We start from the raw sequence: 12,128 nt of genomic DNA, 5'->3' as shown, positions 1-12,128 counted from the left end.
AGTTCACCAAAAAGTTAAAATATGTCTTTATTCACTATCATGCTGTTAGGAATTGTTTTTTTTTTTTGTTTGTTGTTTTTTTTCCTGACATTTTTTTTTTTTTTTTTTTTTGAGGTGAGCTGTCCTTCTAAGTGAATCTGTGAGGTGGCTAAAATTGTATATATATTATATATATATATATATATTATATATATATATATATATATATATATAGATATATATATATATATATATATATATATATCTACTTAATTTGTCTACAGTACTATAAAAGGACTTCTCTACTCTACTGCTGTTTTTCCCCATTTCGGTTTAGTTCCTCCCTTTCTGCAATCTCCTTTCCTTATGAGCTGAGACATGTAGCGTACTTAGCTCCCACACAAACACATGTGTTGGGATTTAATTATGACATCAATATCTAGACCACTAGATAATGTGCAACACTCTAGTGGGCTGTTTGGTCATAATATTAGCTTTTTCCAATTAGCGCAGAGTTTAAGTGATGTTTAAGTGATAAACATAATGTGTGTGCAGAGTAATGCTAATAGGTGGCCAAGTGCTTGATATTTCTATTACTGGCAGGCTAATAAAGCTGAATGAGGACTTTCCCAAGAAGCTTCAAATGTTTCACATAAATGACAGTTAGAATAAATGGATAAATAACATTGCACCAATTAAGAAGCTGCTATAAATGTACTACTGTTAAATCCATTAATTTATCTTAGACCAATATTTTCCATTTGTGATTTTCCAGGAAAATGAAACATTTCAAATTAAAGCATGAAATAAAAGGCTATGAAATGGTGCATAAATATTTTGGGTCTTTTATTAGATACTCCATCTCACTAAACATGTTAATTATAAATGACCTGTCCTTGAAGATCTGCTCTAGCGTAAAATAACTTTCTGTGATGTTTGTTAATATTTATTGAGGAAAGTCAAGACATATCCTCCGATCTCACTCTGGTAAGAGGCACAAACATGGACACATTTATAGAAATCATTATCTTTTTGTGTGATCACACGCATATATGCTGCTGTGTGCTGAGAGCAGCAGTTTCTTGCTCTTTGGTACATTGAACAGACAGTGCTGAGTGTTAAAAACAGCCAGAAAGCTCACACTCACATGCCACATGCAGCCTAATACATTTTGGATATAAGTAGTATTGTATGGTTAATGATAGCTGGCTTGTCTTGGTCTCTTACTTTTTTTTTTTTTAACCCAGAAATGTAGACCTGTAATTGTGCCAATAACTGTAAAGAAATGAATGTAAAATAAATTAATTTAAAAATATAAATATAATGTATATTAATGCAATACAGTTTATAATTGTATAAATATTATATAAATATACAACAACTACAACAGTACACAGGAATAACTTTGGAATCATTTTCACAATGTTTTTTATAGATGAACTAAAAACATTGCCAGCCAATCAGAATCCTGCTTTGAAGAGCTTGAGCAATTACAGTGACAGATGACAAAACTGCAGCATGTGCTTATAAACAGAATGTTACTGTGTGTTGGTTATGGAAGCTAATATATAAGCCTAATCATCATCATTATAGTTATTGTTCTTGGTGTGAATGGACCTTTACTGTTGAGCCCTGTCTACTTAGATTTATGATTGTAAAACTGATTATAACTGTTCCGTTGGCCCCCGATAGATAACACCTGGCTAATTTTTGAGCCGAGTCCCCTGTTTTAGAGATTACAAGTTAACCATGCAGCGGAGTCCTCCGACAGTCTGGGCTCACGTTGGCGGTAGTGGAACAGGCTGGTTGCGTCTAAATCGCTGGAATACCTGATGGCTTCTGCAAACAGCTTTACAACCTGCAGAAAAGGAAAATAGGTGTTTAATACTATAGAACAAAAATAAATGATGATACATTTAAAAGAGACAGCTGACCTGGAAGTTTGTTATAAGTGGTACTCCGTAATCCACTGCCATTCTGCGGATCTGGAAGTTGTCCTTAAGAAACTTGGTGTTGTTATTAGGTAAGTTGACCACAAGGTCAATGTGTCCCTCACTGATAAGTCTGTTTAGAAACCAGAAAATGGAGTAATCAATAAAAAGTTAGAGATTTCAAACAGTACACTTAGGGTGTGTTCACACTTGTCATGTTTGGTTTGATTAAAACAAACTCTGGTATAATTGCTCTGTCATTGCGGTTCGTCTGAGTAAGTGTAAACGCTGTCATCCAAACCCTGGTGCGCAACAAACAAGCGGACCGAGTCCGCTGAAAAGATGGGTCTCGGTCCACTTCCAAATGAACTCTGGTGCAATTTGAATGATATATGAATGCAACATGGATCAAATACTTCTAAACGAACCAAAAACGGGAAGTAATGACAAGATGCGACGCTATGCGACATGATTTGACGACGTGGTTTAACCAAAACAAAATAAGCAGAGGGCAAACATGGATCAACAATGAGGTAAAGTGCCTTTTATGAGCTCCTTGTGAGTTTGCAGGTGGCGAAAATAAAATTGTATGTACATGCAAGAATGAGAGCTCTTAATCCGGCAGATAGCATTAGGTGTGTTCAACAAAGCGGCGAGCAGATCAGTTAATGGGTGCTATGATATCATACACCCACAGGGCCGCTTTAAGTCTAACGCACCTTTTGTTTGGGGTGTTCGGTGAGTTTCGTCACAATATAGACGTCACTCAAGCAGAACAATCAGGTTGTGAACGTATCACTATGCCTTTAGGTTCGCTGTCAAAAATGCCAACGTGAGCCCTAAGTGAACCAGGACCAAATGTATCGAAACCATAAACTGTGATCCCAAGTCTCAATAATGTATGTGAAGCTGTGTTAAAAGCGCTCTGATTAGTTATAAATGTGATCAGCTAAATCTGTGATCCAACTTTAGTAAACATCTCTTATTACATCAAAACAGTGTAATAAGACTGCAACCCTTGAGGGTAGATAGCAGACATACTTGAAGTATCTCAGCATGCAGTGTCTAGAATACACTTTCAGTGAAGGCATTATAGCTACGACAGAGCCGTGCACCAGAGCAGAATGCTAACATAAGTGACACAAAGACGCCTGAATGCCTCAAAGATGACTGGATCCTCTGTTGACAGACTTAACTTCTAGGGTCTCATGACAGCCGATTGGTGACTGTCACAGCTAAATGTTTCCAGTAAACAAAGCCAACAATCAGGGCATGAAAGCAGTACTATGTAATACAGCATGCAGCGGTAGTAATGTGTAATACTAATATGTGGTCCTACGCAGTACTACTATAACACAGTAGTGATGCTACTAAAGTCTCATTAGCATCACAGTGCTATAACTGATTCGAATGAATACTACACAAATGTTTGGGATAATAATAAAAGTATAATAATAAAAATAATAACACTTTAATTAAAAAAAATTACAATGTTTCTATTTCAAATAAATGCTGTTCTTTTGAACTTTAGATTAATCTAAAGTGTATCACTGTCTTCACTAAATATTAAGCACCACACGTTTTCAACATTTAAAATAATAAGAAATGTTTCTTGAGCACCAAATCAGCATATTAGAATGTATATATTAGTATATTCTGAAGGATCATGTGACACTGAAGACTGAAGTAACAACTGCTGAAAGCTTTCAGGTTTGTCATCACAGGAATAAATTACATTTAAAAATAAGGTGGACAGTTAAAAACGGTTACTTAAAATGGTAATAATATTTCCCAATATGTTTGATCAAATAAATACAGCTTTGGAGCTACTTATTTAAAAAAAAAAAAAAAAAAAAAAAAAAAAAACCCTACCAAACATTTTGTGCACAATAAATGTCATCAAAAATTGCCAAAACTATTAGTTACATAAAATTTGAGAGCCTAATATCTAGTTAATCTAGTTAGATTAAAATGTGAAAAAATATTATTACATATTTATTAATTAGCCATTTTAATTTTAATTGTAATTTATGATAATAATGCACTTTATTTATATACCTCTTTTAATAAATATTTTAAAATATTTTATCAGAATATTTATAGCAGTTGAGAGCTTAATAAAACTAAAATGAAAAAAAAAAGTCAAAGTACTCACCTGCTTATGCTGGGTAAGGTTGTATTTTTGGTTTCATGGCTTGGCCAAGCAACAGGGATTGTTGGAACATCATTAGCATTGAGCCAAGCTGATGTACCCTCTGTGGCATAAAGCTAAAGATACAAATACAGAAGCAGTTTTTTTTTTGTTTGTTTGTTTTTTTTTAAATCAGTGCAAGATGTAATTCAGCCAAGAAAAAAAAAAAACTACTACAGAGTGTCTGCAGCTGTTTTGTTGTTCCATGATTTAAATAAACTCTAACTCAAACCCAGTGAAGTGGATGGGTTTGTAGAGTAACTCACCTTAAAGCCCTCCTCATGAAGCTGATGAGCAGTGGACATGAAGTTAGGCCTGAATGAATGCTAGAGACAAAAACGTAAAATATCAACTGAAAAAGCAAAAAGAAAAAGATAGCCGGACAGAAAAAAAACTTCAAAACCAAAAGGTCAAGCAAGCTGTGTGGATGGTTACAGGAGACTATTTCTAGAAGAAAAGTCTTCCCCTAAGCACTTCCAGATCAATAGCGCAGCTCTGTGTTCACGGAGACTTAACCACAGGCTGGTAATCAGGCTTTAAAAAGCATGTCAGATCTGCAGTCCCCAGGTACGGCCATCAGGCAGGTAACATCTACAGAACCGGGGGTTTGTTTCGAATGGGAATTTCATGCTCTCATTTATACCTGAGACTCCATTAGAACACAGTGCTGTCTGAGCATCGTCAATGACCCTGACAAGATATTTGATTTCCACACTGAGAGTGGGCATGAATCGTAAACATCTGAGAGAGCACAGGAGGAAATGAAAGAGGGCATGCCGATGATGATATTACATCAAAACATAAAGCAAAGCCTCTGAATTCCAGTGTTATAGTCAAGGCTTAAAATTATGTGTGAACATCATACAGTTACACCAAATGAAGATGCACAATAAAATAATTTTGCCCATTAAAAAAAACATTTGAGGAAACAGATCAGAATGTGCATTGTATTTTAAGCATTTAAAAATGTATTTATAAAGCCTGTTTTATACATCTCGTGCCTGCATCACAAGGTTGTCGCATTTCATGGAGTAACTTTTTCCAGTGTATATGTGTCACTATATTCGCCCCTTTGGGATGGTTATACATTTATGTGCAGCTTTAGGGAGATTTACATGCAAAAATGTAGCTGCTAGTAATTTTTAATGGATAATAACCCATTTTTGAGAGATGTGGCTTCACATTTGTATAATATACAATCAGATGAATGGCCTGTCACGTGTTTGTTTGATCCAAGTGCAATTACTTAAGATAATCGCAGTAATTGTGCCATTTAAATGTCGATTTCCAAATATTATTTTATACAAAAAAAGGTTTCTGAGATTAATCAAACTGCTTTGAATTATTATATTACATTACATTATATTATATTTTATTAGAGGGCAAGATTTTCCTAACTTTCAGTCTGTTCAGAAGACTTAGAATACAGTGCACAGGTAATATTGACCATTTTCATAATACTATTATGGAGCTATTTGTCATTTTTGTAGCTTGACAAACCTAGTTGCCATTTACTTTAATTGTATCGAAAAGAGCAGCCAGACCTTTCACAGTTTTTGACTACGTAAGGGTGAGAAACTAACAGAATTTTTACATGTCAATTCTTAAGCTCATAAATGTGCACTACATTTTTCAGGAATTGATTTCCTACTTGAAAACCTCATATTATAGCGTTTATCATTTTATGAGGAAATAACATCTTGCAAAAAACAACCTGCTCTGATCAAAACAAGCCAGAAATGTTCATGTTCTACTGAGTAAATCTGAGAGGATGTGATGCAGACAGTCCTCTGAGATTCAACCCTTAAGGAAAGAAAAAAAAAAGGTTTCTCCCTCACTTGAATCCCAATGAGAATCCCCTTCTGGGGAAGCTTGAATCCCGTAGAGAGCATGGCCTTCAGGAAGGCAGAGTAGATGTTTGGTCCAAAGCATGCCACCTGCAGAGAGAAAAGACAAGAGAAAAAAATAAGAGGAAGAAAGAAATATCTTCATCTTTAAGATCATGAGCAAATCTGCAAATATTCATCACAGCACGCAGAAACTCCTGGATAAATTATTCATTTATCTTCATTAGCACAATATTCAAAGCTGAAGTGAAATAAATCAAACATATTAAAGATGTTGCTGAATGAAGGTAGACTGGTGTGATATTACAATTATGAAAAAACGGACAGAATGGGGCCATCATAAAATCTGGAGTGGAGATATTGTACTTCCTGTTCTAATGCTGGAAATCAGTGCTACACGATAAAAACGCTCCTCCTGCTTCATTGTCCTCCAGGCTAGTTTCTATGGTTTTCTCGTTGCCAGGGAGAGCAGGTAAACTGGCCGGTGTGGAAACATAAAAATACTCTTTGCTGGATTTGGAGGGGAAAACTACAAGTACGTGTCCATGAGAACCACTGAACTAATAAGGCTACAATTGGTAAACAATATGTAAATATTTATCCCTGATGGTGGCACTGCTCCCCAGCAACCTGAGATGAATACACAAGCTGGGGACACTTCAGATTTTATGACAGATGTAATAGTAATCAATGTGCCTGAAGCAGCGCCATACCTCTCCGGTGGAGGCCATCTCACAACGCAGGACAGGGTCAGCTTCTCTCAACCGAGGCCAGGAAAACATAGGAGCCTAGCAAAGAGTAGAAACATATTCAATTTCAAATAGAGGTCTTTCAATATATATATATATATATATATATATATATATATATATATATATATATATAGTGGCTAAAGCATATACATTAGCATTCAAAAGTTTCTGAATGTTTTTGAAAAAAAAAGTCTCTCATGCGTGCTGCATTTATTTAATAAAAATACTGTAAAAACAGGATTATTGTGAAATATTATTACAGTTTAAAATAACTTTTCTATCCATCCTTCCATAGATAGATAGATAGACAGATGAATATTTTACAGGACTGTTTGGTAAAAAGAAAGTTCAAATGAACAGCATAAACAGCATTAAAATAACCTCTTTTTTAAACATTATAAATGCAGTTAATTTATTTATAATAATAATAATAATAATAATAATCTTACCTACCCCAAACTCTTTAAAATTATATATAGATGTATATAAATGAACAAAATTATGAATTATGTTAACAAATAAAATGTACAACAATTGCTTTATTACTGCTGTAATATCTAAGCATTTAGAATTATTTTGCTACACATGTAGAACTGCAAAAGAAACAGTTTTCTATATATTTATGCAACTTAGGAGATGCAGGCTTCCATTTATTTAGAAAAGCCATCTGATACCAATGCTGTTTACTTCCTGATACTTATCTTTGAAGCATTATCGCACAGTGCTTATCATGCATCCTGGGAACAAGAAAGCGAGAAAATGTATACAGGCCTAATGAAAGTCTAATGTTACAATTTTTAATATAGGGTTAATGGTTTCAAGAGCATTTGACATGTTAGGGTGGTTCTCCCGAATCAAATGATATTATACTAGAATTTCTCATATGAAAGTGTATGAGAAAATGGTAAACCTGTTACACCACTGCCACCCACAGGCCAAAACATTAGCAGACCTGAATCAGCCACACTGGGGACATCCAAAACATCCGTTTGTGGAAGAGACACAACAAACTCGAAGGACACAATAAAGTGACTTAAACTGAGGTAAACAACCTAACGTTTTGAATAAGCAAAACACATTTTTCAAAGAAAGAAAAAATAAGATGCTGGATTAATTTGAATAATGGGTGGTACTGAGTGTTGGCTTATAGAACATGGTGAGACTGTTAAAGTGAAATGTTTTGGAGCGGTTTGACTTCTATTCAAGCAGTTCTCAAATGACGGGGCAAGCAGATTGCCATGTGAGAAGTGACATCCTTATCTTTCCAATTAAAAGCAGACAGCTCCCATTACCCGCACAGGGGAAGCGGGACACAGATTAACACGCCAGCCCAGCCTCCACTGCAGAGCGCCACCAGGAGGAACTCATCCTTGAAGCCATCTAATCAGTCCTGGATAGGCCAGCCTCACTTACGCATGTAAATGCGAGAGAAGGCCATGCCGGCGGGAATAAACACAAGCAGCTTTGATTCGTTCTGGTATGGAAGCGCTGTTAATGTGGCAGGAATCCCAGTGGGCACCTCCACTAGGCTGAACTGTGGAGGTGAAGGACACTACTACTTCTACCACTACTATTATTCCAAACCGGGCACTGTTCCAGAGTCAGTTCATGGTTATAGCAGATACATTATTTACTACTGAACCCCCTGAGGATTCACACTACCCTGCGAGGAGAATCCCAGAACATGAAGTAGCAAAGAGTGGGCTTCCCTATTACCAATTTATAGAGCTTCCTTTAAAGGCCAGTGGTTGGCATGGAAACCAGGCCTTCCTGGTCCCAATGGTTCACTGCATACATTACAAGAGGAAAATTGCAAATATTGTAACCAACAATCACATTGTATAATGCCAGCAGAAAGATGTAAAAAAAAATCAATGAGCAAATTTGTATTGGATCTTTAGAGAGAGATCTGGATCATCTTCGTGGACCATTTTCACAAAAACATGGTTCTGTGGTTAATGTGAGGAGCAGATTCCCAAACAAGGATAACAAGCACTTTCATGAAACACAAAGGAGTGTGTCCATGCTCTCTGAAAAACTCTTACATGCTGACCTTCATCCAACAGCAGTCTGTGTAGCTAAGGAAGGCATTACAGACTTCACATTTGGGACTTGTTAGGCAGGAAGAGCACTGTTGTTGAGACGCTACCCAGCTTGACAAAAGCGGAGGAAATATGAAACGGGATAATGTACCAATATGGACCCTGTCATATTTATTTATATTATCCTGCATCAGACTACTCTGACAGAATTTAACCCTGTGCTCAATTAATTTAAGGTCCTTTAAATGTAATTATCGCAGTCCTGCAAAGATGGCAAAATGTGAGGGCAGTTACCTTTTAGATCAGACATACAATCGTGAGTGAGTGAATTTGACATTTTCTGATGTTTCAGTGTGGATGAGAAACTTTTGGATAAAGCTTGAAACGCTAGTGTGGACTGAGAGGGTTTTAAAATGAAAATGCCATTTTCAAATGTATCTGGATTAATGAAGACGTAGCATAAGAAACATCTATTATTATTATTATCAATGTTGAAAACAGTTGTGTGGCTTAATATTTTTGTGGAAACGAATATACTTTTTTTCCTGAATCTTTGAATTGATATTTCAAAAGAACAGCATTTATTTGAAATATTGAAATAACATTATCAACATTTTTTGCTGGGACTTGATTAATGACAATGATTAATGTGAATGCTGAATAAAAGAAAAATATGCACTTGCAATATATAATATTAAATATATAAATATATAAAATTATGATATTATATTATACATACATTTCCATTTGCTCTTGTTCAGGAGAAGAAAATTAGTTTTAAGTGAGATTTCATTCATGACATCTTTTTTTATGGGAAACTGAAGAAAAAGATCACGAGAGATGCATTTGAAAAAGAGAGAGAGAATGAATCTTTAATCTTGCGAGAGAGTGTAAATCCCCTATACGTCTCTCTCCAACAGAAACATCCAGTTAGCTGTTTAAAATTCCTGTAAGCACTAAATGAGGTATTTAAAACTTTGAGATTGGCAGGAGACAGGGATTATTCCCTTGTGATTGGCTCCTCTCTGCGGCTATTGCACTGAAACTCCTTGATCATTTCACAGGAAATGACTTTGGGAGAATAGAGACACCATTCAGGCGGCAAGTGTCTTAGATTCACGTAACTACTTTGACTCCTGAACCTGTGATACAAACCAGCACTAATACTCTACTCATTTAATTGTACAATCAATCACTTTTAAAGCCTATTAACTGGCTTGTTCAGTAAGTAGTAACCGGTTACTTGTAACCGGTTAAAAGTAAAAAGCAAATAAACCTCTAAACAGTATGTGGTATGTAATATTATGCTGGATATATGCATTAATGTTTTTGTGTGTGTGTGTGTGTGTGTGTGTGTGTGTGTGTGTGTGTGTGTGTGTGTGTGTGTGTGTGTGTGTGTGTGTGTGTGTGTGTGTGTGTGTGTGTGTGTGTGTGTGTGTGTGTGTGTGTGTGTTGTGCAACGATTAATCGTGATTAATCACATCCAAAATAAAAATTGTGTACATAATATGTGTGTGTACTGTGTATATTTATTATATATATATAAATACACACGCATGCATGTATTAATTTAAGAAAAATATATTGTTTATATATTAAATATCATTATATATAATAAATTATATGAATATAAATATATACATGTAAATGTGTGTGTGTGTGTGTGTTTACATATGCATAATAAATAAACAGTACACACACATACATTATATATAAGCAAAAACTTTTATTGTGGATGCGATTAATCGTTGCCCAGCACTAGTTTTTTTTTTTTTTTTTTTTTTTTTTTTTTTTTTGAAAGACATTAATACTTTTATTCAGCAAGGTTGGATTAAATCAGCTGATCAAAAGTGACAGTTAAGTGTTTTAAATAATACTGTTATTTTAAACTTTTTATTCAAAGAACCCTAAAAGTCCTGAAAAATCTCAGTTTCCACAAAAATATTAAGTTGCAACTATTTTTACCATTGATAAGAAATGTTTCATGATCACCAGATTAGCAGAATGATTTCTAAAGTATCATAAGACACTGAAGACTGGAATAATGGCTGCTGAAAATTCAGCTTTGTCATCACTGGAATAAATTGCACTTTAAAATACATTCAAATAGAAAAAAAAGTCATTTTAAATTGTAGTACTATTTCACAGTATTACTGTTTTACTGTATTTGATCAAATAAATGCAACCTAGTATATAGATAAATATATAAATAAAATATTTTAAAAGTGTTTTATATACATTTATTTTATTTGCCCATGTTTCATTTGTAATTTTCAGTCTATATACAAATTATACTTTTGATACATGAATAATATAAGCTACAAAAAAAAGCATGTGCGCTAACTGCTAGTTCATAGCTCTAAAACACATTTACTTTACTTAACACACATACATACCTTAATGCCAACATAGTCGACTGGAATGATTGGGTTTTCTAGGGAGGGCAGACGAGACTCGTCCAGTGGCTCACCCACCATGACCCTGGTAGCCACATCGATGAGGTCCACACCAATAGTTTTAGAGACGAAAGGGAAAGATCGAGATGCACGCAGGTTACACTCAATCACCTGAGACAGAAACACATGGTCCTTAGTAACCAGCAGACATTGCACAAATTACAAATATAAAAGCTTAATAAAATCCCCAACAGCTTAGCATTAATCATTTCTTCCTTACTATGACCCAATGTTTTTCAGTAGAAAGCATCATTTGCAGAGTAAATAAAGAAGAAAAAATGGAAAATAGTTCTAATAATAATTCTGGATCAAAAATGTTTCTAAATGTTGTCGGTTCACTGGCCATGAAAAAGTAATGTTCAAATTCATATCTTTTAAAGTCACAGACACATTTTTCATGAAGCACCAATAACTTACCATTACATCATTGCCCTTCACCAAAAATTGAGTGTTAAATGGCCCTGAAATCTCAAACGCCTTTGCAATTTTCTGTGTAGCAGTCTTCACCTAAAATAAAAAATATAATAAAAATCTATAAATAAAAACTACAAGTAATAACTCAAAAGTCTTTACGTACACACAGTCAGAAAACATCAATCACAGTCTGAGTTATGCATATCCTATCAAATATACATCAATCAAATGTACATTTTAGGAAGCACAGAAATTTTAATATCAACTCTGATAAACCGAGGCAGCTGAAAAGAGAAGACTTTGATGGACTGCTGGCCCTCTCACTTTGCTGGGAATAAACGTTTTGTCAGATTTGTTTTAAGAGGTGGATTTCACAAACACACAGGCTATTTTTGATTCAGCTCGAAGGAAAATGAAAAGTCACATCTGTGGCTCATGAAATACACAATCAAGACCACACTGAAAGAATTTTTAGATTAAAAATGACACCAGCATATGTTTTGTGTAGCCAGATTT

At 34.9% G+C, this 12,128-nt stretch overlaps 1 protein-coding gene across 2 annotated transcripts in view; it reads right to left on the bottom strand.

Annotated features, from left to right (window-relative positions):
• Window positions 1-278: 278 nt before the first annotated feature.
• The window catches only part of cps1 (carbamoyl-phosphate synthase 1, mitochondrial), a 41,076-nt gene continuing 29,226 nt past the window's right edge, over window positions 279-12,128 (bottom strand). For both annotated transcript variants that reach the window (XM_042731730.1, XM_042731731.1), the window contains 8 exons: window positions 11,616-11,705; window positions 11,139-11,309; window positions 6,662-6,736; window positions 5,940-6,038; window positions 4,368-4,427; window positions 4,066-4,178; window positions 1,914-2,043; window positions 279-1,837 (listed from right to left, as the gene is read on the bottom strand). In XM_042731730.1, the coding sequence (XP_042587664.1) occupies window positions 1,709-1,837; window positions 1,914-2,043; window positions 4,066-4,178; window positions 4,368-4,427; window positions 5,940-6,038; window positions 6,662-6,736; window positions 11,139-11,309; window positions 11,616-11,705 (867 nt within the window). In that variant the 3' untranslated portion in view covers window positions 279-1,708. The remainder of the gene's footprint in view (window positions 1,838-1,913; window positions 2,044-4,065; window positions 4,179-4,367; window positions 4,428-5,939; window positions 6,039-6,661; window positions 6,737-11,138; window positions 11,310-11,615; window positions 11,706-12,128) is intronic.

The sequence above is a fragment of the Cyprinus carpio genome, chromosome B9 (genome assembly GCF_018340385.1).
Source record: "Cyprinus carpio isolate SPL01 chromosome B9, ASM1834038v1, whole genome shotgun sequence".
Taxonomy (NCBI): domain Eukaryota; kingdom Metazoa; phylum Chordata; class Actinopteri; order Cypriniformes; family Cyprinidae; genus Cyprinus; species Cyprinus carpio.
The sequence above is the reverse complement of the archived record's forward strand: the minus strand, read 5'-3'. Positions and strand labels throughout refer to the sequence as shown.